The sequence below is a fragment of the Lepisosteus platostomus genome, chromosome 1 (genome assembly GCF_059453375.1).
Source record: "Lepisosteus platostomus isolate fLepPlt1 chromosome 1, fLepPlt1.hap1, whole genome shotgun sequence".
Classification (NCBI taxonomy): Eukaryota; Metazoa; Chordata; class Actinopteri; order Semionotiformes; family Lepisosteidae; genus Lepisosteus; species Lepisosteus platostomus.
In genome coordinates, this window is record NC_142611.1 from 62,092,046 (window position 1) to 62,115,367 (window position 23,322).

The window sequence follows — 23,322 nt, forward strand, 5'->3', positions numbered from 1 at the left end:
TCTGGGATGTTGGCGGAACGTCGAGGCGGGGACTCTGGAGACATCCAGGTGTTCGGGGCGTTTTTTTCTCTCTGGATCCCATTTACCAGCTCCCCGGTCTTATCAGCGCATTAGGGGAGTAACACATCATCTTTAACTTCGGCGACAGGAGTCCGGCGTTGCCCGTCTCTGGCTGATTTTTTTTTTTAAAAAACTTTTTTTATTTATATATAACTTATTGTCAGCCCGACTGCCTGATCTCGGAGAATGAGAGTCGAGGCTGGGACCGTCCTGGTCTGGCTCGCCGCTCTCTGCACGGCAGCCTCGGGGGAGCAGCGCGACGAGCAGCCGGCTCTGGACGAGCTCCTGGTGGAGACGCTGGTGAGACGCGTGTCGGGGCTGCGAGCGGGGGCGAGGGGCGCCAGCGAGCCGGGCAGCTCTTCTGCTCTCGCAGAAGAGGAAGCGACGGCAGTTCCTGCTGATGGCGAGCTGAACGTGCCCTCAGCTTTGCACATGAGTGGTCTGTGTTCTGTCTGCTCACGAGCTGTACTGGGGCTCCTTTCTAACGCGTGTTTGTTGTCTCTCCTCCCCCAAGGCGAGACCCGAAGAGTGCACGGAGGTGGCCGGGATGGGGGATACCCTGCACATCCACTACACCGTAAGAGCGAGCGGCAGCGGCAGTCTCGCTGGCATGCCGTCGGGAAGACCTGTGATTTCGGTCTGAGCTGCCGGTTCATGTCCACGTCCCGCCCGCCTGTCAGACGCGCAGGGACCGCCGGCCAGCTGCGCTCTGGAAGTTCGCAGCCGGGTCGTGTGTGAACGTTTCTGACTCGGGCGGGTGGGGGGAGCCGGAGCCGTGCGGCGTGGAGAATCCCCGGCGCTCCGGCGCTGTTGGGCTCGCGCAGGCAGGCTGCCGGGTGCAGAGGTGGAGCAACACGTCAGCACTCTCGGCACACGCCGGCCGCCCTGCCCGCGCGGACACGGCGCCACGCACGGACGGCCCCAGACTGTCCCCCCCACCCCGCCACGGAGGACCAGGGGCAAATCTGGATCTGTCCGGGGGGCTCTCACTCCCCCAGCCTCGCACGTTAGACCACCGCGGCCGCATTAAACCCCAGGCACTGGAGCTTTCCAAAAATAACATGTAGTTCTGTGCGAACTATTAGGCTAATGTCAGTAGAGTGAATTTAACACGGTTTCTCCCGGCAGTATAACGATCCACAGCTCCCGGCTAGCACCCTGGTTTCTCAGCAAAAGGTGTTGGGAACTCAAGGTGGAAGCTGGTGTTCTGGAAGAGCTTAAATGGCCGAAAACAAGTCCAATCCAAATTCCCTGATTATCCCAGAGTCCAGAGATGCCTGGGGGATTAGTGCTGTCTTGGCACAGTGGTAACTGTAACAATTTAAGGCTGTTGCACTCTTGCTCTGTACGGTCTCTAACCCCCTGATAGAATAGTGAAGGGGCCAGTGACGATGACTGCAGCAGGCCGTGCTACCTGTCCACAGGTGCTTGTGTCAGGAGCTGCTGGCTGACCGAATCACTCTGTTGATGTTGTTCTCTAAACACAAATCACTGGGGTAGCTGCTAGGTGGCTGTTTGAAGTGACACATTAGCCAGGTCTGACATTGCTTTCAGCGGTGCAGGCACCAGCTGTCTCCTGTGACATTGCTTCACAACAAGGCCTGGTTTGCTACTAATTTACAGTCCTAGGGGATTGAACCATGTGTGGGGCGACTCCAATTACCCCTCCAGAGAGGATGGGTCACACCTAAGGAACAACCCCGTTCCCCAGTGGTTTGGCAGAGCAATGTACCTGGTGGGGAAATACCTCTGGAATAACATGTAGCCGCCGGAATTACGAGCTGGTGCGGGCACACCCGCGTACAGACGAGATCGGTCCCGATGCACGAGCCCGCTGCGGGCCGGGCGGGCAAGACTGGCGCAGGGGGAGGGGGCACGGTACCCGTCCGTATGACCCTGCGCTCTCTGCTCTTCTCTGTGCCTCTCGCTGCCGTCGGGACGCCCAGGGGAGACTGATGGACGGCAAGTTGTTTGACAGCTCTCTGTCCCGGGAGCCGCTGGTGGTGGAGCTGGGAAAGAAGACCGTCATTCCAGGTGAGCGAGCGAATGGTCAGAATCGCAGGTCCGATAGGTTCGGAGCCCTTGATCGTAGGCACCGGTAAAAATGAACTGCTGCGTTCAGCATATACCATTACATGGGCCACACCAGCTCCGCCAGCCGTGTAAACCAGAGTTCGCTGATCGTGGGGCCCCCTGCCCGAGCCACATCATGCAGCCTTCTTCCTGGCCATCCTGGATGCAGTCGAATCGCACTAATCCAGGGCTGATCTGATCTCCTTCAGGATGGACAGAACCCGCAGCCTCTCTCTAGACATGGCTGTCCGCGGGTGGTTCCTTGTTTCAGACTTAGGGAAAGTAGCCATGGGCTGCTAGTGATGAGCTAATACAGGTCAGAAAAGGGCACGCACGTTACTGGCAATCCCACATGACCTCAGCTATACCATTCCCCACCTGGGTGACATCTCCGTGACATGTTAGACTTCAGTTCCCAGGTAACCGCTTTCTTTAGTCCACCCATTCATCCATTTCCTAACCACTTTATCCAGTTCAGGGTCATGGGAGAGCCAGAGTCTCTCCCAGCACACTGCTAGCACAGAGCGCCAGTCGATCACAAGACTCACGCACACTCTCGCACACCAGGGCCAATTTTCCCAGAAGCCAGTTAACCTACCAACATGGCTCTGGACTGAGGGAGGAAACCCACACAAATGCAAACTCCATGCACAAAGCATCCCAGGTCCAGAATTGAACCCAGGGCTTCAGTGCTAACCACCATGCTGTCCACTTATCACAGTTGAATGGCTATAACTCCTGTCTTTGGCCACCCATAGCACAGGCAGTCAGATGCAGGTCTTTCCATTATATTCCAGTTCATGTGTTTGGTGCAACTAGCACATGAAGCTAGAATTGCGTCTTTTGAGTGAATTAGAACAGGTTGTGCACAAATCCTGCACTGGAATAGATTGGGATGTCCTATACTGGAGCATCAATACTCAAAGCTCCTCTTTCAAGCACAGCCGCTAAGGGATCCCAGTGTTTTGTTTAAGAAGTGCTGTAAGAAATGCGCCCCCCCCCTCCCCCATTAACTGCTTTTCTGATTGGTCTTCCTCATGCAGGTCTGGAGCAGAGCCTGCTGGGAGTCTGCGCTGGGTGAGTGTCTGTGGACCTTTGGAGTTTGCTTTGTCTCCTCCTAAAACCATCAGTGTCTCACTGATTAGTCGGTGAAACGATTGCAGTGTTGCCCAAAATACTCCACCCAAGTAGCGGATTTGCATAGGAAAGTTTCCAGCACATTTGTGTATTAATGAGTTAGGTCGAGGAGAAGGACTCTTGTGGTCTCTGGAAAGAGTCGGGTATAATCAGAAATTCTTAATTGTCTGATGATTGTAAGTGCACCAAGGGTCTGCTTGTCAAAAAGCTGTGTTGTTGATTTCAGTGTAGTGTTGAAAGTGCCTTCAGAGGTTTTCTCGCAGGGCTCAGTGTGTGTTTGCCCTTCCAGACAGAAGCTCAAAGCTGTTATTCCGGCTCATTTGGCCTACGGAAAACGTGGCTTCCCTCCCACCATCCCAGGTAAGGCCGCTGTCAAGCAGGGGGGCTGCCTGATGGGGTTTGGGGGGGGGCAGACCCAGCTGTACTGACCTCTACCTGGGGCATGGGGTCACAGCCTCTGGAACACCCGCCAGTCCGTGAGTCCCATTCCGTAATCAGTGAGGCATTGAGGCTGCGTGCCACCCCTGCCAGTCGGTTTGCTGTTTGCTTTGCATGTCTGCCAGAGTTTGCCAGTGTTCACCAGACAGTCTGTGTCCTACACCAACATTTCCTTTCCAGCTTCTGGACCGTCAGCAATGCTTTGAAACGGGGTCAGTGAAAAGTTGCTTCAGTGATCATAGCAAGTGCCCTTGTTCCTGAGTGTGTGCTCGTGCATGCCTGTGAACTTGCTCAGCTGCCACCTGAGCCTGGTGCCTATCGTCTGACAGCAGTGCTCTGAGTGAGGCTAACGGTGACGCCTGCTAACCCACACTGCCCTGTGCCCAGGTGATGCGGCCCTGCAGTTCGATGTGGAGGTGGTGTCTCTGGCCAGGCAGACGCCCTATCAGAAGCTGGTGAACGATGTGCTGCCCCTGCTGTCCCTGGCGCTGGTGCCCACACTGTTCGGGCTCATTGGGCTGTACCTCTACAGGAAGGCCAGTGCCCAGCAGCCCTCCAAGAAGAAGATGAAAGACAAGAAGGGCAAAATAAAAAAGAAATAAAACATGCAGGCATAGCATTATTAATTTTAAACAGCATTTGTGTCTTTATTGAGTGTACAGGCTCTCAGGAATGGGGGTACAGAAAACAGTCCCTTGTTGTCACTGGATGGAAAGTCGGGTGGCTATGTGGGGGGGCATGTTCATCAACAGGGGAACACAATTTGACAATTTTCCCTCCCAAATACTGCTGATACAATGTAGGGACATCCCTGCAATAAAATATTTTTTCTGAATGATTCTAAAAGGACCAAACACCTTGGTTTGCACCAGGAGCGAAAATCACTAAATTATGATTTTTTGCTAACAGGAAACCAGGGAGATACAACAGCAGTGGTGCACAGCTACTGTTGAGGGCTTTGGTACCTTCAGGTTTACAGTTTGACTGATAAATACGTGAAAAATGTACATGAACTAGTTTCTTCAGCTGTGAGCAATTTGAATAGACCCTACAGTATCATGTCCTCCAAGACCGAAGATGTGTGACCCAGAATAAGGCCCTGCAAAATGCAAAGTTGTATTCAGACATGTCTAACCTGCCTCTTAGTCCAAAGTCTCAAATTGTCACTCAAGCCACATACCAGTAGTAATACTATTGGCACACCAACTGCTGACTAGTCCTGAAGTGCCTCTCTTGTCCTGCCTGAGAAGAGCCTGGCTGTGGTTGGGCCACATGCCTCCAGTGCTGAAGTCCCAAACCGAATGTGTTACTGTACTTGTCAGTGAGTGAGCTCCCTGTGAGCTGAGCGACTGTGTTACCTGTCGGTGAGTGATCTCCCTGTGAGCTGAGCAACTGTGTGACCTGGCGGTGAGTGATCTCCCTGTGAGCTGAGAGACTGTTACCTGTCGGTGAGTGATCTCCCTGTGAGCTGGGCGACTGTGTGACCTGGCGGCGAGTGATCTCCCTGTGAGCTGAGCGACTGTGTGACCTGTCCGTGAGTGATCTCCCTGAGAGCTGAGCGACTGTGTGACCTGTCGGCGAGTGATCTCCCTGTGAGCTGAGTGAATGTGTGATGTCGGTGAGTGATCTCCCTGTGAGCTGAGTGAATGTGTGATGTCTGTGAGTGATCTCCCTGTGAGCTGAGCGACTGTGTGACCTGGCGGCAAGTGATCTCCCTGTGAGCTGAGCGACTGTGTGACCTGGCGGTGAGTGATCTCCCTGTGAGCTGAGAGACTGTTACCTGTCGGTGAGTGATCTCCCTGTGAGCTGAGCGACTGTGTGACCTGGCGGTGAGTGATCTCCCTGTGAGCTGAGCGACTGTGTGACCTGTCAGTGAGTGATCTCCCTGTGAGCTGAGCGACTGTGTCACCTGGCGGTGAGTGATCTCCCTGTGAGCTGAGCGACTGTGTCACCTGGCGGTGAGTGATCTCCCTGTGAGCTGGCCTCTGCCCTCTTTGTGTTTGGCCACCCTGAATCCTGAGCAACACTGCAGCAGAGGTGTGTCACAAGACTTCAACTGTACTGTAATGCAACAACTCCACTGTCTCTGCCTCCAAATCGGCAACAAAATGTGCATCATTGGCGACAGTGAGCTGTTAATTAACATTAATCTCATTTCAGTTTGAATCATACTTATTCAGGTGTTAATTCTGCACAATTAAAGTGAACAACTGAATATTTACTTTCAATAAACAGTTTCTTATTCTTATTTCTAGAATAAGAAACAAAGTGCCTAACAGTGGAGACATTCTTCAAAAAAGACATTTTTTTACAGTAATGTTCACTTCATGTGATTATCTTAAACAGCAATGATACTGGTTTTGGTTACTTATGATTACAGGGTTTTATTGATTAATTAAACACCAGCAGCCAGTTGCATACCTAAACAAACATTCCCTTAGTTTTCCTGTCAAGTGTTTGTTGTGTTCGAGGGTGCTATACGCAGCATTCAAAACACTGAAGCTAGCAGCTCTGTTGATTAAGTACGGAAGGTCTACAGAACTAATGTGTTTTGTGCAGATTGGGTCAGACCCGTCTCGCTGAATTTGGGCAGAGGACGGCAACAGCAGTGTTTGACTCGTTATGGCTTGATTGACATTTTGAAGGAGCAGGCCAACAGCAAAGTCGGTCATTTGTCTGGATCCAACGGCACATTTGCAGGGCCTCACCAGTGGCCTGCGCGGAGGGCGGGCACACGCGCCTCTGTCTGCGCCCTACAGGGTGCGCTGCACGATGTGTGCAGCCTCGATGACGGTGTGGGCCGGCCGGGCGACGCGGGGCTCGGAGACCGGCGGGGCGGCTGGGGGCACCGGGCCATGGCGACTGACGATGAGCAGCGGGTTGTGCTGGCGCAGGATCTCATCGCTGACGGAGATGCCATCCAGGTACTGTTTCAGCAGGGCACGCAGCTGCCCATTCTCCCCTGCCAGGGCCGCCCGCTCACGCTCCAGGGCCAGCTGGTCCAGCAGAACCTTGTTATAGCGCTGCCAGAAGCCCTCTAGATCCGAGTAATCCAGCATGGCCTGGGGAGAAGATAATGGGGTGATCTGAGGGCTCACTTGTTTATGGGAGAGCTGCCACTCATCATAGTGTATGCAGTCAGGGAACAGCTGCCTAGTGAGTGATAACTACTAAAGTGAATGAATGAATTACCCATGCAGCTAGAGAGTTACATGTGTGATGAGACACCTGTCAGGTGAGAGAGTTATCTGTGTGGTGAGTAAATAAAATACCTGTCCATTAAATATGTTACTTGTATGGTGAATGACTGTGCTACCTGTCAGGTCAATTATTTCCCTGTTAGGCGAGTGATCTCCCAAACACCTGAGCGAATGTGTGACCTGTCAGAGAGTGATCTCCCTGTGAGCTGAGCGACTGTGTGACCTGTCGGCGAGTGATCTCCCTGTGAGCTGAGCGAATGTGTGACCTGTCAGTGAGTGATCTCCCTGTGAGCTGAGCGACTGTGTGACCTGTCAGAGAGTGATCTCCCTGTGAGCTGAGCGAATGTGTGACCTGTCAGAGAGTGATCTCCCTGTGAGCTGAGTGAATGTGTGATGTCGGTGAGTGATCTCGCTATGAGCTGAGCGACTGTGTGACCTGTCGGCGAGTGATCTCCCTGTGAGCTGAGCGACTGTGTGACCTGTCGGTGAGTGATCTCCCTGTGAGCTGAGTGAATGTGTGATGTCGGTGAGTGATCTCCCTGTGAGCTGAGCGAATGTGTGACCTGTCAGTGAGTGATCTCCCTGTGAGCTGAGTGACTGTGTGACCTGTCGGCGAGTGATCTCCCTGTGAGCTGAGAGACTGTGTGACCTGTCGGCGAGTGATCTCCCTGTGAGCTGAGCGACTGTGTGACCTGTCGGTGAGTGATCTCCCTGTGAGCTGAGCGACTGTGTCACCTGGCGGTGAGTGATCTCCCTGTGAGCTGAGCGACTGTGTCACCTGGCGGTGAGTGATCTCCCTGTGAGCTGAGCGAATGTGTTACCTGTAAGGTGAGAGTTACCTTTGCCAGCTGCTCGGAAGGGGGCTCCATAGCAGCAGCTCTCTCCTGGCTCTGCTCCTCAGCGCTCAGGGAGGAGGGGTAGAACGGCAGCACCTTCTCCTGCTCTGTCTCCAGCTTCCTGCACATCTCTGTCAGTCTGAGCAGTCGCTCCCCCTGAGGGAGAAGGTAGAAGGAGAGACAGAAAGTGATGGGATTATTAACCACACTGATACTGACAGACTGAAGCTACAGAGCCACAGACTGGGGAGAGACAGAGAGAGAGGGGGTTTGTGTCCACACACAACATCTGATACAAGGAGGGATATAGAAGGAAATAAAAATCTATTATCTGATCAGAGAGTTACTGTCAAGCTCAGAGAGAGGAAGTGTGTGACTGTGCCACACAGAATTGGCACACTTGTCGTCTCCCAGCTACATAATGCCAAGACACAGCAGAAAAAGATACACAATGGACAGACAAAGGGGCATCGTCGGAGGCTGTGCAGAGGAAAGGTGTCAGGGTTGAGTGGTGATCTAGTGTACAGGACTAGTGCACCCAGAGCTCGTGTTGTTTTAAACCTACTGTACTGCACAATATGTCTTGAGATCTTAGAGCCCTGTACTGTTCTGTGCAGTGTGTGCTCTGTGTATACGAGCCCTGTACTGTTCTGTGCAGTGTGTGCTCTGTGTATACGAGCCCTGTACTGTTCTGTGCAGTGTGTGCTCTGTGTATACGAGCCCTGTACTGTTCTGTGCAGTGTGTGCTCTGTGTATACGAGCCCTGTACTGTTCTGTGCAGTGTGTGCTCTGTGTATACGAGCCCTGTACTGTTCTGTGCAGTGTGTGCTCTGTGTATAAGAGCCCTGTACTGTTCTGTGCAGTGTGTGCTCTGTGTATACGAGCCCTGTACTGTTCTGTGCAGTGTGTGCTCTGTGTATAAGAGCCCTGTACTGTTCTGTGCAGTGTGTGCTCTGTGTATAAGAGCCCTGTACTGTTCTGTGCAGTGTGTGCTCTGTGTATAAGAGCCATGTACTGTTCTGTGCAGTGTGTGCTCTGTGTATAAGAGCCCTGTACTGTTCTGTGCAGTGTGTGCTCTGTGTATAAGAGCCCTGTACTGTTCTGTGCAGTGTGTGCTCTGTGTATAAGAGCCCTGTACTGTTCTGTGCAGTGTGTGCTCTGTGTATACGAGCCCTGTACTGTTCTGTGCAGTGTGTGCTCTGTGTATAAGAGCCCTGTACTGTTCTGTGCAGTGTGTGCTCTGTGTATAAGAGCCATGTACTGTTCTGTGCAGTGTGTGCTCTGTGTATAAGAGCCCTGTACTGTTCTGTGCAGTGTGTGCTCTGTGTATAAGAGCCATGTACTGTTCTGTGCAGTGTGTGCTCTGTGTATAAGAGCCCTGTACTGTTCTGTGCAGTGTGTGCTCTGTGTATAAGAGCCCTGTACTGTTCTGTGCAGTGTGTGCTCTGTGTATAAGAGCCCTGTACTGTTCTGTGCAGTGTGTGCTCTGTGTATAAGAGCCCTGTACTGTTCTGTGCAGTGCATGCTCTGTGTAGAACAGCCCTGAATTGGTTTCTGTGTATAACAGGCCTGTGCTTTCTGCCCCTACCTTGTGAATGATGTGCTGCAGTTTCTTGGTGGCAGCAGCACTGTGCACGGTGAGTGTGGCCAACTGGCTCCTCTCACGTGCGCGGGCACGGCTCAGCTGGGCCTTGAGCTGACGGGCCTGGCACTGGACCTCCTCCCGCGCGGCCCGCAGGGCACGGCCCGCCTCCTCACTCTCACGCTGGCTGGATGCAAGGCGTGAGCGCAGGGCTGAAATCGAGTCCTGGGAAACACAGGCACAGACAGACAAACCCAGATGCACAAGACTTTGTTTCAGTTGCTTCACATCTGTGAAACATGCGGGTAGAAAGTTCCAATTCAGACACATCAAGTTGCAGAAAGGAACCGGTTGAGAGCTCTAATGCTTTCCTGCATGAAGTGCCAGATACACAGCTCCCCACCCACCTGCATCTTCTGCAGCCTCTTCATCTGAGCGTCGATCTCCTGGGCGCTGCGCTGGTCTCGGGCGCGCAGAGCCTCGAAGGCGATTCGCCGGTCTTCTGTGGCCTCGTTGTAGTTGCGCAGGGCCTGCTGGAACTGCCGCCACAGTTCCTCCACAGCGCCCTCTAGCTGAATGCGCAGGGCATGCTTCTCCTCAATGTTCTGGCAGCGGGAGGGAGAGAAGGAGAAATACACCAGGTGAAATAGGCACTGCAGCGAAGATGGAGATCAGTGCTAGGCCTACAGTCCAATTCAGGCAGATGAAAGAAGAGCTTATTTCCGTAATACCTCTCTGGGTCCTTTCTGCAATACCGCACACGCACCCACTCCCACTCCAGGACTGCCAGTCTCCTGCTAACTGCAAGACTGCAAATACTGCCAGACACACAGGACCCCCAGGCTACACAGACTGGATACTGACAGACAGATTCCCCCAGGATACAGACAGACAGGATACTGACAGACAGATTCCCCCAGGATACAGACAGACAGGATACTGACAGACAGATTCCCCCAGGATACAGACAGACAGGACACTGACAGACAGATTCCCCCACGATACTGACAGGGAGGATACTGACAGACAGATTCCCCCAGGATACAGACAGGATGCTGACAGACAGATTCTCCCAGGATACAGACAGACAGAATACTGACAGACAGATTCCCCCAGGATACAGACAGGATGCTGACAGACAGATTCTCCCAGGATACAGACAGACAGGATGCTGACAGACAGATTCTCCCAGGATACAGACAGACAGGATACTGACAGACAGATTCACCAAGGATACAGACAGACAGGATACTGACAGACAGATTCCCCCAGGATACAGACAGACAGGATATTGACAGACAGATTCCCCCAGGATACAGACAGACAGGATATTGACAGACAGATTCCCCCAGGATACAGAAAGGATACTGACAGACAGATTCTACCAGGATGCAGAAAGACAGGATACTGACAGACAGATTCACCCAGGATACAGACAGAAAGACAGGATACTGACAGACAGACCGGATACAGACAGACAGATTCATCCGGGATACTGACAGATAGGACACTGACAGACAGATTCAGCCAGGATACAGAAAGACAGGATACTAATAGACAGACTCCCCCAGGATACAGACAGACAGGGTACTGATAGGCAGATTCATCCGGGATATTGACAGACAGGATACTGACAGACAGATTCCCCTAGGATACTGACAGACAGGATACTAATAGACAGACTCCCCCAGGATACAGAAAGATAGGATACTGATAGACAGATTCATCCGGGATACTGACAGACAGATTCCTCTAAAATACTGACAGATTCCCCTAGATACAGACGAACAGGATACTGGCAGACAGAACCTCCAGACTACAGACAGGATACTGACAGACAGATTCCTCTAGGAAAATTTTTTTGTCATGAACTTCACAGCCAGGATTCAGGAGTGTCTGAACCAGTGTGCACCAGATTCATACAGAAGACAAAAACATAAATAATTTCCTAAATATGTAACAGTGACCAAAGTTAGTATGATTTTTCCAGCACATAACTAGAGTCAATTGTTTTTGTCTACTGAATTCCACCCACAGTGCAGGGTTGTAGCTGAAATATACATGCCCAAAGAGCACCAAGATGGCAATGATGGTTATTTCTTACAGTCAAGAAATTTGTATGTGTTGAGATGATATGAGAGAAGTACAATTTCTGTTTTGGTCATTCTAGGTGTACATGTGATCTTATTAGAAAACAAAACATGTTATGTTCAACAAAGCATCTTCAGAGAGTTTCACTAAGAATTATACCACTGACAGCTTAAGATACCATATGGGGACATGTGCACGTCATATACTGCACTGCATCTTTCAGAGTGTATATTGGAAGTTAGTACTGAGCTGCATATACCTTTGAGGCAATAAATGCACAAAGTCTGTCACTCTTGGGGCTTTTGTATGATCATTTGAGATAATAAACCATGGCTCACTTTGGCCATTAGTAGAATGAGATGACAATGGGCAAACTGAACGGGAGGCATATATAGTTTATTTCAGTGCACAATCCCAGTATCTGCACTTTGTTTGACTTCTGATTTTGAATTCACCAAAACTATCTGATTGTCACCTAGAAGCAACTAGAAGAGAATATTTTCTGTGCCACATGTTTACAGAGTGTTTCCCTGGATGTTGAAAACACTGTTAGCTTCATTAGAAGCAGTGCAATATGATGGAACTCAATAACAGTATGAAGCCACAGTGATTGTAAGAAGTGCTTTACTGTTCTTGCCACTAATAAAGGTAACAATCAGGGGGCAGGACATACTTTCTTTAGGTTAAAGTTTTTTAATGAGGACCTAAAAAATTTTGAAAAGAGGGCACCAATGACTGTTGTATAGCTGGAGAAATTCTAAGCATGGCTCGGCGCAGCTAGGTTTTAGTTTCATTTGGCTCTGTAACCTGAAACTTGGCACGTGCTGCAAGTGTTTGAAGAAATAAACAGACAGAAATAAACAGCTTAGGAGGCTGGTTTCCCTCTAGAGGATTTATACTGGAGGATGCAGAATCAGCCTGGGCTGAGGAGACTTGGCTCCTGCCCCACTGCCACCGTATCCACTGCACAATCCCAGTACACCCAGTACAGCCCAGCCAGTCACCTTGTTCTTGATCTCGTCACGCGTGCTCTGATAGTCCTGCCGCGCATCGCTGTCCAGCTCGGCAAAGTTCTGCTCCATGGAGAACATCACATCCTCCAGGTAGGAGCACTCCTGCTGCTGCTGGGCCATGATCAGCTCCCTGCTCATACACACACCACACACGGTCAGGGCTGACTGAGGGAGGAGACAGGGAGGGCTGAGAGAGAGGGAGACAGGTGGAGGAGACAGCGAGGGGGAGAGAGAAAGAGACAGGGAGGAGACAGAGGGAGGAGAGAGGAGGCAGACGAAGAAGACAGCGAGGGAGGAGAGAGGAGGCAGACAGAGGAGACAGGTGGACGAGAAAGCAAGGGGGAGAGAGAAAGAGACAGGGAGGAGAGAGGAGGCAGATGGAGGAGACAGCGAGGGAGGAGAGAGGAGGCAGACGGAGGAGAGAGGAGTTAGACGGAGGAGACAGCGAGGGAGGAGAGAGGAGGCAGACGGAGGAGACAGCGAGGGAGGAGAGAGGAGCTAGACGGAGGAGACAGCGAGTGAGGAGAGAGGAGCTAGACGGAGGAGACAGCGAGGGAGGAGAGAGGAGCTAGACGGAGGAGACAGCGAGGGAGGAGAGAGGAGTTAGACGGAGGAGACAGCGAGGGAGGAGAGAGGAGTTAGATGGAGGAGACAGCGAGGGAGGAGAGAGGAGCTAGACGGAGGAGACAGCGAGGGAGGAGAGAGGAGTTAGACGGAGGAGACAGCGAGGGAGGAGAGAGGAGCTAGACGGAGGAGACAGCGAGGGAGGAGAGAGGAGTTAGACGGAGGAGACAGCGAGGGAGGAGAGAGGAGTTAGACGGAGGAGACAGCAAGTGAGGAGAGAGGAGCTAGACGGAGGAGACAGCGAGGGAGGAGAGAGGAGCTAGACGGAGGAGACAGCGAGTGAGGAGAGAGGAGCTAGACGGAGGAGACAGCGAGGGAGGAGAGAGGAGCTAGACGGAGGAGACAGCGAGTGAGGAGAGAGGAGCTAGACGGAGGAGACAGCGAGGGAGGAGAGAGGAGCTAGACGGAGGAGACAGCGAGGGAGGAGAGAGGAGCTAGACGGAGGAGACAGCGAGGGAGGAGAGAGGAGCTAGACGGAGGAGACAGCGAGGGAGGAGAGAGGAGCTAGACGGAGGAGACAGCGAGGGAGGAGAGAGGAGTTAGACGGAGGAGACAGCGAGGGAGGAGAGAGGAGTTAGACGGAGGAGACAGCGAGGGAGGAGAGAGGAGTTAGACGGAGGAGACAGCGAGTGAGGAGAGAGGAGCTAGACGGAGGAGACAGCGAGGGAGGAGAGAGGAGCTAGACGGAGGAGACAGCGAGTGAGGAGAGAGGAGCTAGACGGAGGAGACAGCGAGGGAGGAGAGAGGAGCTAGACGGAGGAGACAGCGAGGGAGGAGAGAGGAGGCAGACAGAGGAGACAGCAAGGGTAGAGAGATAAAGAGAGAGGGAGGAGACAGGGAGGAGAGATAAGGAGACAGAGAGAGAAGAAGGAGGGAATTGAGAGAAGGAGACAGACACAAGGAGATAGGAAGAGGACAGAGGGAGAAAAGGAGAGGTAAAGGAAGACAGAGAAGGAGGGACAAGAGGAGAGGTGAAGGAGAGGGAAAGGAGAAGCAGACAGAGAGGAGAGAGCTACCTCTCGGTGTTGAACTCTGCGCTCAGAGCCTCCAGCTCGCTGTCCCAGTGCTGCTCGAGTGCCTGCAGCCGCCCCCGCTGCAGCTGCAGCAGCCGGTCCACACACCGCAGCTGGGAGCGCAGGGCCTTGGCGGACTGCTCCTCTGCCTCATTCAGGTCGCTCACCAGGGACTGCCGGGCACAGCGGCTTTCGTTAGCAGGCTCTGAGCTGACACTGCTGTCCACACAGATCCCCTCAGAGCTGTCACACTGGCCTCAGCTCGGATACTGCTGCAGATACCACCGACAGCAGGACCTTGCTCAAAGGTCTCATCCGAAAGATGGACCACGAGGGGGTTCACACAGAGAGTCAGTAGCAGAGCAGACAGTCCCTCTCCATGACTCCCTGAGCTCCCAGTCGAAAGTACTACCTGACCCAATGCTAGTGGCTCTGAGCCCCGGGACAGCCCACCTTGATGACGCTGTCCTTGCGGTCCAGCACCCTCTCGAAGGTCTGGCTGAGCACAGCAATGTCCCGGCGCAGCTCCTCTGCCCGAGCCCGGCGCAGCACCGCCCGCCACTGGACCGTCAGCTTGGCCAGGTTCACTGCAGTGCTGCGCTCCTCCTTCTGCAGCTTGTCCTGGGGGCAGAGGGGACAGAGAAGGACAGGGATCAGCTGGGAGAGGGGGACAGAGAGACCGAGGACAACAAGGACAGGGATCAGCTGGGAGAGGGGGACAGAGAGACCGAGGACAACAAGGACAGGGATCAGCTGGGATAGGGGGACAGAGAGACTGAGGAGAACAACCACAGGGAATAGCTGGGATACGGGGACAGAGAGATTAAGAGAGACAAGGGGACTGTGCTCAGTGTTGTCCTCAGTGTTGTGCTCTGTGCTGTGCTCAGTGCTATAGTTACCTTGGGCTGTGCTCAGTGTTGTGCTCTGTGCTGTGCTCAGGGGGACTGTACTCTGTGCTGTAGTTAGTTCAGGCTGTGCTCTGTGCTGGGCTAAGGGGTGACTGTGCTCTGTGCTGTGCTCGGGGGGACTGTACTCTGTGCTGTAGTTAGTTCAGGCTGTGCTCTGTGCTGGGCTAAGGGGTGACTGTGCTCTGTGCTATGCTCAGGGGGACTGTACTCTGTGCTGTAGTTAGTTCAGGCTGTGCTCTGTGCAGGGTTCAGGGGGACTGTACTCTGTGCTGTAGTTAGCTCGGGGCTGTGCTCTGTGCTGTAGTTAGCTCAGGGCTGTGCTCTGTGCGGGGTTCAGGGGGACTGTACTCTGTGCTGTAGTTAGCTCGGGGCTGTGCTCTGTGCTGGGTTCAGGGGGACTGTGCTCTGTGCTGTAGTTAGCTCGGGGCTGTGCTCTGTGCTGTAGTTAGCTCGGGCTGTGCTCTGTGCTGGGTTCAGGGGGACTGTGCTCTGTGCTGTAGTTAGCTCAGGGCTGTGCTCTGTGCTGTAGTTAGCTCGGGGCTGTGCTCTGTGCGGGGTTCAGGGGGACTGTGCTCTGTGCTGTAGTTAGCTCGGGGCTGTGCTCTGTGCTGGGTTCAGGGGGGCTGTACTCTGTGCTGTAGTTAGCTCAGGGCTGTGCTCTGTGCTGTAGTTAGCTCGGGGCTGTGCTCTGTGCGGGGTTCAGGGGGACTGTACTCTGTGCTGTAGTTAGCTCGGGGCTGTGCTCTGTGCTGTAGTTAGCTCGGGGCTGTGTTCTGTGCTGGGTTCAAGGGGACTGTGCTCTGTGCTGTAGTTAGCTCAGGGCTGTGCTCTGTGGTGTAGTTAGCTCGGGGCTGTGCTCTATGCTGGGTTCAGGGGGACTGTGCTCTGTGCTGTAGTTAGCTCGGGGCTGTGCTCTGTGCTGGGTTCAGGGGGACTGTGCTCTGTGCTGTAGTTAGCTCAGGGCTGTGCTCTGTGCTGTAGTTAGCTCGGGGCTGTGCTCTGTGCTGGGTTCAGGGGGACTGTGCTCTGTGCTGTAGTTAGCTCGGGGCTGTGCTCTGTGCTGTAGTTAGCTCGGGGCTGTGCTCTGTGCTGGGTTCAGGGGGACTGTGCTCTGTGCTGTAGTTAGCTCAGGGCTGTGCTCTGTGCTGTAGTTAGCTCGGGGCTGTGCTCTATGCTGGGTTCAGGGGGACTGTGCTCTGTGCTGTAGTTAGCTCGGGGCTGTGCTCTGTGCTGGGTTCAGGGGGACTGTGCTCTGTGCTGTAGTTAGCTCAGGGCTGTGCTCTGTGCTGTAGTTAGCTCGGGGCTGTGCTCTGTGCTGGGCTCAGGGGGGGACAGTGCTAACACCCCCACCTTGAGGAACTGGGTCAGCATGTCCTCCTTCCTCTTGCTGAGCTCCTCCTCCGCCAGGGCCTTCTGCTGCAGGAACAGCAGACGCTCCTCCTCGCTCATGGCTGCCAGCTTCCCGGCCTTCTTCCCGCCCTTCTTCGGCATCTCGCTGCTCACCGGGCACCTCTGCCCTCTGCCCGGCCGGTCAGGGCCTCACCTCGCTCCCCGTCCGAGATCCAGAAATGACTGCGCTGCTTTACAAGCTCCAGCGCTTGGAGCAGCTGTCGGCCGCTGCATGTTTAAGTACACGCATGTATGTTTGAAGAAGCCATTGAACAATGATATAAAAAAAGATATTTATTACATTCGGTTCGTTTCTGTAACTAGGACGCATGGTACAGAATTGCATATCTATTTGCCAAACATTTCCACAGATGAAACCCTACCGTCGGTGCACGGTCGATAACCAGCGCTATACGCCCGAAGTAAAAGATGTCTGTGACAGGTGTATGTACTGTAGCCGTAATATGTGCAGGCGACTGTTTTTACCTGAATGTCCGGAGAGCCGAGCCCAGGGAACTGACCGGTCCGCTGCCTTCAGTTTACACTCGTCTCCTAGCAACGGCCTGCGCGACGTCTGGCGTTCCCAATTCGTTTGGCGCCACCTAACGCGCGAAGGTGGTACTGCAGCGACACCACAGTCCGGGTCTAGAGAAGGGAGACGCGGGAGGGAGATTGAAAAATGAGCGGTTTTCACTGCACTTTAAAAAAACATTTCTGCCGTCAGTAGTTCTTTATTTTGAAATTAAGGGAAATGATCATTTTAATCTAGGGTGCGCGGTCTTATTGTTACTTTTAAACTTTGACAGATCGTCAACTGCTTGTGGGTACATTGTCCCCGTGTTAATAATTCGATTCTGTTGTACTCAGTTAAACTTATCACATTCTATGTAGTTCTCAATGTATAAGGTTTTTTATAAATGATAGCGAGGCACGGTTTGGGTTGTTGCTGTAGCTGATTGTGTTCTCTGCGAGCCGGGACAGCTGCAGCCTGAGATCCGCTCACCTGTCTGAATGCGTGGGAATAAGGGAAAACCGCTTCTCCAAGAACCGCGACTCGGTAAACGAATTCATACAGCTCCCCGATTCAGAGCACACCTGGGTGGGAGCTACTGCACTGTATTTCATTGTCATGTGTTTCTCACTCCCATAGTGTACTGTTTCAGACCCCTGTACCGCCCGCTCCTGTCGTACTGTACTGTACTGTGTCTCAGACCCCTGTACCGCACGCTCCTGTCGTACTGTACTGTGCTGTACTGTTTCAGACCCCTGTACCGCACGCTTGTGGTGCGCTGTATTCCACTGTACTGTTCTGGAGCTCTGTGTTCTGTGTAAACATGTGTTTACTGAATATTACTGTTATTCACCTCTGTACACTGTACAGCATCATATTAGAACTATCCTTAAATAGGAACAAGTAAAGGTTTATTCCATACTGAAAAGAAAAGAAACAAAGTTACAGCTGTGGAGCCTTCTTCGTGTTACTTGAACTATCCTTTCATATTAGTGTACCGTATATGGTCCATAATGTGATTTTTCGTTCATTGAAGATAGGAAAAAGATAAGAAAAACATTACTGGACTTTTTTATTATTATGGGAGCTCTCAAAGAAAACGTTCCAATACTCAAAATATTTAGATATCTATGGTGAGGACCTGTTCATGGTGCACTGTGGGATAGGAACACACCACTCACGTTCAAAGGTCCGCTCTTGGGATCCTTCCGAGAGAAAACAGTCCGCTCCTTCATAAACATGTATCACTGATAATTAACCATAATACTGTTCTCTCATGTGTATATATGTGGGACTTATTTTTCACACGTTTCGGAAAAAAATAAACACATTTGGAGCTCTTGGGGTCCCGAAAAACGGAGGAATAGTCCGTGCGGAGGAGGAGTATAAATTCGGCGGAGCTGCGGAAGCCGGTCCTCTTTCTAGCCTCCTGTTCAAGATGGTGAGTGAGGCAGAGCGGCGCGTCTGGGCCCTCTGTAGGGTGAAAAATGGTTAAAAATCACAAAATACTCTTGTATTTCCCGTCTTTTTGCGAAAGTAGAAAGTATAAACGGCGTCCGATGCCGAGTTTGAGGGAGAAGAAGTTTTGGCACAAAATGCGTTGCGGTCAGCGCGGAAGGAAGGGTAGACGCGTGGAGGATGGCTTCTGGGCCTCGTGTAGGAGAGAGGCGGAGAAAAAATATATTTTCTCTTTGAACATCGAAGAGCGCGATACGTGTGTTGACCCGTTTTGTGAACCTGAGGGAATTTAAAAATTGCCATGTAGCGGAAAGTGATCGAGAAGTGCCTGGTTTGTCTTACGGATAGGCTAGTAATGAGAATAATGAGTTTGTCGCAGTTTAACGAGAGGGTATTCCGTCTGCGTCTCTTCGGTTTGAAGCCGGGCGTCAAGCTGCGGTGTAAAATCGGGCAGGACGATCTGGGCGGATTGTAGTCGCTTGACTACGACTTCCAGCGTTAGCCCGTCTGTGCGGTGTTGAATATGACCTCGGCTTAGTGAGTGCGATCTTTGTTCATTAAGCCGCCGCAAAGTGGAAATGCTATTCAGTGTTTCAGCTATTCACTTTGCCCGCCGCTCTGTGGGAGTGCCGGCGTAGTGGATTCGGGCGCACTGCAGAGGAGGTCGCCTGGCAGGGCCTGAGATCCTTCTCCAGCTGTCCTCGGTCGGTCTGTGAGGCCCCCTGTAGGAAGGTGTAGCCTCTGTTGATGTTTAAGACGAGACTTGAAAACCCTCCGTTTTCCATGGGCTTTCATTCCTTACCCGTTTTTTTAATTTCTCCGTAATTAGCAAAGGAGCAAGTAGAGGTTTATTCCATGGTGAAAAGAACAGAAAAACGTTTCAGCTCTGGAGCCTTCTCTGGGTGTCGTGTTGTTTTTCTTCTATTTTCAGCCTAGAATAAACCCGTACCTGTTCCTTAGCAGCCTGTGCCTGCTGGCACGGCTACCTGCTTGAACTATTGTGTGATGAGTGTCAAGTTCCCTAGAGAGTGCTCTGTACTGAAAGGCACTATATAGGAATGTATAGTATTGGAGCATTCCTCTGCCCCGAGTGAGATGAGCCTCCTCTCCTTTCCCCGGCAGACCAAGAAGCGAAGGAACAACGGCCGTGCCAAGAAGGGCCGTGGGCACGTCCAGCCCATCCGCTGCACCAACTGCGCCCGCTGCGTGCCCAAGGACAAGGCCATCAAGAAGTTCGTCATCCGGAACATCGTGGAGGCGGCGGCCGTCAGGGACATCTCCGAGGCCAGCGTCTTCGACTGTGAGTGCCTGGGCTGGGGTCCGGCAGCTGGCCCCGCGGGCCGTGTGGCTTGGGCTGCGGGGGAGCTGGGAGTGCCGTGGTCGGCCGTTTGGGTCTGGCGTGGCGTTTGGCAGACTGCTCAGTCCTCCCAGACACTCCGGGCATTTCAGGTCCGTCGCCCGGTTTGGAATCTGTAGCATTTGATTGTGTCTGAGGACAGTTTTTCCTGGTAAGACGACAGCAGATAAAATGCTGGAATGGCATCAGGGGTCAACAGGAGGGGTCCGAGGGGCCGTGCTCGCGTGGCAGGGTTCCAGGGCTCTGTGAGTGGTATATATGGCTTCTGCAGTCCAATCAGTGTGAGGTAAGCAGAGATGGGTGTCCTCATCCTACATGTTGAAGTTGGAGCTTGGATGTTTCAGTTTGGCTTTTTACTGCTATCTGTGTGGAGTCTGTATGTTCTCCTCAGGTTTGTGTGGGTTTTTTCCAGGTGCTCTGGTTTCCTCCCACACTCCAAAGACAGGCTGGAAGATTATTTGTCTTGTTCCTGGTGTGAGTGGGTGTGTCTGCCCTGTCATGCACTGGCATCCCATCCAGGGTGTGCACTGACTTTCACCTGTTGCTTGCTGGGACAGGCTCTGGCTCCCCCCAAGGCCTGAATTGCATGAAGTAGTAAATTAATGTGGCTTTTTCCTTGTAGGTCTTATGGGTTTTAGGCTTTGTGCAGTGCTCTGGTTTTTCTACGAGGGTGCTTTTTAATTCAGTTGCTGTTAAGATTGCAGCGCCTCTCTACAGGGCTGAGTGCGCTTGGCAGGGGCTGAGAGCTCCAGAATAGCATGTTATACAGTGAAGGTCAGGAAAGACAGTCACATTATTGGTCTGTTTAGCTAAAAGGGTTATGTAGAATCAAGAGAGTATTCAGCCTGCCTCACTCATTTGCTTATCAGTAGCTTATTGATCCAGAAATCCAGACGAGCAGATCCTTGAAGGACTCCCTTTAGTCTGCCTGAAGAGTTTGACAAGAGGCCCGTTCCTCATGCTGTAGAGGAGTAGGGGGCAGTAGAGCCTTGAAACGGTCCGTGTCCTGGCCTGCGCTCGCTCCTCTGAGGCCAGAATAGGCTAACCCTTTTCCAGTGGTGTCCTCTGCAGTGCAGGAGGCACTTGGGGGCAGGTGATGGTTTTCAGAATTGACTGTAAGAGCTCTGCAGTGATGTGCCTGGATCCCTAAAATAAGCTGGTCGCCTGGTTGCTTGAAGTTAATCCAAAAAACTCCGGTGGGGGAGAGACTCCCTGAGTTCACACTCTTGATTTCCTTGGGGTTGTACTGATCTAAGGATAAAGTGAGGAAAGTAATGTTTCCTGGTCTCTGATTTTTCACATATTATTGGGGAGGTTTGGCTTTATGCAAGTCTTGGTCCGATGTGCTCGGACTCCATTTGAAATAAAACCTGCTTGAGGCAGCAGCTCTGTAGAGCAAGGCTGTGTTATTGTCAGCACAGCACACACACATAGCACTGTTGAATCTTAAGTCTAATAATGGGGCAGCCTTCTGCCCGCTTAGTGCCAGCAGCGGCGCTGTGTAACTGCTGCCCTCTCCTCTCCCTCGCAGCCTACGTCCTGCCCAAGCTGTACGTCAAGCTGCATTACTGCGTGAGCTGTGCCATCCACAGCAAGGTGGTGAGGAACCGCTCCCGAGAGGCCAGGAAGGACCGCACCCCGCCGCCCCGCTTCAGACCCGGCGTGAGTGTCCCGCCGCCAGGGAAACACCACCCAGCCTGTCGCTGAGGGGCGATCTGCAGAGACGCCACTCGCTGACACCCCTGCGTACTGGCCTGTCACTGAGGGGCGATCTGCAGAGACGCCACTCGCTGACACGCCTGCGTACTGGCCTGTCACTGAGGGGCGATCTCCAGAGACGCGCCACTCGCTGACTGGCCTGTCACTGAGGGGTGATCTGCAGAGACGCCACTCGCTGACACGCCTGCGTACTGGCCTGTCACTGAGGGGTGATCTGCAGAGACGCGCCACTCGCTGACACCCCTGCGTACTGGCCTGTCGCTGAGGGGCGATCTCCAGAGACGCCACTCGCTGACACCCCTGCGTACTGGCCTGTCACTGAGGGGCGATCTCCAGAGGCGCCACCCGCTGACACGCCTGCGTACTGGCCTGTCGCTGAGGGGCGATCTGCAGAGACGCGCCACTCGCTGACTCGCCTGCGTACTGGCCTGTCACTGAGGGGTGATCTGCAGAGACGCCACTCGCTGACACGCCTGCGTACTGGCCTGTCACTGAGGGGCGATCTGCAGAGGCGCCACTCGCTGACACGCCTGCGTACTGGCCTGTCACTGAGGGGTGATCTGCAGAGACGCCACTCGCTGACACGCCTGCGTACTGGCCTGTCACTGAGGGGTGATCTGCAGAGACGCCACTCGCTGACACCCCTGCGTACTGGCCTGTCACTGAGGGGTGATCTGCAGAGGCGCCACTCGCTGACACGCCTGCGTACTGGCCTGTCACTGAGGGGCGATCTCCAGAGACGCGCCACTCGCTGACTGGCCTGTCACTGAGGGGCGATCTGCAGAGATGCGCCACTCGCTGACTCGCCTGCATACTGGCCTGTCACTGAGGGGTGATCTGCAGAGACGCCACTCGCTGACACGCCTGCGTACTGGCCTGTCGCTGAGGGGTGATCTCCAGAGGTGCCACTCGCTGACACGCCTGCGTACTGGCCTGTCGCTGAGGGGCGATCTGCAGAGACGCCACTCGCTGACACCCCTGCGTACTGGCCTGTCGCCGAGGGGCGATCTCCAGAGACGCGCCACTCGCTGACACGCCTGCGTACTGGCATGTCACTGAGGGGCGATCTGCAGAGACGCCACTCGCTGACACGCCTGCGTACTGGCCTGTCACTGAGGGGCGATCTCCAGAGACGCGCCACTCGCTGACACGCCTGCGTACTGGCCTGTCACTGAGGGGCGATCTCCAGAGACGCGCCACTCGCTGACACGCCTGCGTACTGGCCTGTCACTGAGGGGCGATCTCCAGAGACGCGCCACTCGCTGACTGGCCTGTCACTGAGGGGCGATCTGCAGAGATGCGCCACTCGCTGACTCGCCTGCATACTGGCCTGTCACTGAGGGGTGATCTCCAGAGACGCCACTCGCTGACACGCCTGCGTACTGGCCTGTCACTGAGGGGTGATCTCCAGAGACGCCACTCGCTGACACCCCTGCATACTGGCCTGTCACTGAGGGGTGATCTCCAGAGGCGCCACCCGCTGACACGCCTGCGTACTGGCCTGTCACCTGTGAGCTCATGCACCCCTGTGGGGAGATCTCCTGCCTGGCAGGTGTGGGTTGTATTCTGGCTGGACCTGTGAGTGCGGTAGTGTCCACATGCGGCCTCAGGGAAATACTCTGCTGTATCAGTGGGTACACATGTGGGTTGCTTAGGAGGTGTAGGGAAATGTATGAAAAGTTGGTGTGTTAAAAATGAAAATGGAAGCTGTGGTCTGGTTTGTCTTAATGGTATTCATTTTCCTTCTACAGGGTGGTGCCCCGAGAGCTCCTCCCAAGCCCATGTGATGTGGATGAGCATGAAGATCCTGTAAATTTCTACATTAAAATAAAGACTCCAAAAGTCTGAACTGCCTCTGGTGCTTTTTTTTCTAACCAGGTCATGATGGGTTTAATAGGAACTGCTGCTGCTGT

General features: G+C 53.3%; 3 protein-coding genes across 8 annotated transcripts; 2 read left to right on the plus strand and 1 right to left on the minus strand.

Moving 5' to 3' along the window:
* Positions 1-62: 62 nt before the first annotated feature.
* Positions 63-4,341, plus strand: fkbp11 (FKBP prolyl isomerase 11). Its single transcript, XM_088633364.1, has 6 exons — positions 63-360; positions 575-637; positions 2,007-2,094; positions 3,177-3,210; positions 3,560-3,630; positions 4,096-4,341. The coding sequence occupies exons 1-6, from the start codon at positions 247-249 to the stop codon at positions 4,308-4,310; spliced, it is 585 nt and encodes a 194-aa protein (XP_088489490.1). The 5' UTR covers positions 63-246; the 3' UTR covers positions 4,311-4,341.
* drc2 (dynein regulatory complex subunit 2) lies at positions 4,328-16,996 on the minus strand. Of its 5 annotated transcripts, none has more exons than XM_088633363.1 (11): positions 16,851-16,996; positions 16,326-16,592; positions 14,521-14,688; positions 14,071-14,240; positions 12,422-12,560; positions 9,734-9,931; positions 9,333-9,551; positions 7,748-7,900; positions 5,489-6,770; positions 5,280-5,447; positions 4,328-5,109 (listed from the first exon to the last, which is right to left on the minus strand). In XM_088633363.1, the coding sequence occupies exons 2-9, from the start codon at positions 16,464-16,466 to the stop codon at positions 6,462-6,464; spliced, it is 1,497 nt and encodes a 498-aa protein (XP_088489489.1). In that variant the 5' UTR covers positions 16,467-16,592; positions 16,851-16,996; the 3' UTR covers positions 4,328-5,109; positions 5,280-5,447; positions 5,489-6,461. The 5 variants fall into 5 exon arrangements, with proteins under 5 accessions (XP_088489489.1, XP_088489488.1, XP_088489486.1 ...); XM_088633362.1 differs by having other exon boundaries at positions 5,151-5,447; XM_088633360.1 differs by having other exon boundaries at positions 4,328-5,404; positions 5,661-6,770.
* A 1,140-nt stretch (positions 16,997-18,136) lies between these two features.
* rps26 (ribosomal protein S26) lies at positions 18,137-23,258 on the plus strand. 2 transcript variants are annotated; one of them, XM_088633365.1, is made up of 4 exons: positions 18,137-18,316; positions 19,456-19,633; positions 21,222-21,352; positions 23,161-23,258. In XM_088633365.1, the coding sequence occupies exons 1-4, from the start codon at positions 18,152-18,154 to the stop codon at positions 23,194-23,196; spliced, it is 510 nt and encodes a 169-aa protein (XP_088489491.1). In that variant the 5' UTR covers positions 18,137-18,151; the 3' UTR covers positions 23,197-23,258. The 2 variants fall into 2 exon arrangements, with proteins under 2 accessions (XP_088489491.1, XP_088489492.1); XM_088633366.1 differs by lacking the exons at positions 21,222-21,352; positions 23,161-23,258 and adding an exon at positions 19,690-19,824 and having other exon boundaries at positions 19,456-19,659.
* Positions 23,259-23,322: the final 64 nt, after the last annotated feature.

Bases quoted from the DNA above. Each gene is read 5' to 3' on its own strand.
- rps26 (XM_088633365.1), top strand. From the start codon at position 18,152: ATGTGTATATATGTGGGACTTATTTTTCACACGTTTCGGAAAAAAATA. The intron at 18,317-19,455 runs GTGAGTGAGGCA...TTTCCCCGGCAG, and splicing joins CTAGCCTCCTGTTCAAGATG to ACCAAGAAGCGAAGGAACAA. The intron at 19,634-21,221 runs GTGAGTGCCTGG...TCTCCCTCGCAG, and splicing joins CGAGGCCAGCGTCTTCGACT to CCTACGTCCTGCCCAAGCTG.
- drc2 (XM_088633360.1), bottom strand. From the start codon at position 16,466: ATGCCGAAGAAGGGCGGGAAGAAGGCCGGGAAGCTGGCAGCCATGAGC. The intron at 9,552-9,733 runs GTGGGTGGGGAG...TGTGTTTCCCAG, and splicing joins AGAGGCTGCAGAAGATGCAG to GACTCGATTTCAGCCCTGCG. The intron at 6,771-7,747 runs GTAACTCTCACC...TCTTCTCCCCAG, and splicing joins CTTCCGAGCAGCTGGCAAAG to GCCATGCTGGATTACTCGGA.
- fkbp11 (XM_088633364.1), top strand. From the start codon at position 247: ATGAGAGTCGAGGCTGGGACCGTCCTGGTCTGGCTCGCCGCTCTCTGC. The intron at 638-2,006 runs GTAAGAGCGAGC...CGGGACGCCCAG, and splicing joins CCCTGCACATCCACTACACC to GGGAGACTGATGGACGGCAA. The intron at 2,095-3,176 runs GTGAGCGAGCGA...TTCCTCATGCAG, and splicing joins AAAGAAGACCGTCATTCCAG to GTCTGGAGCAGAGCCTGCTG.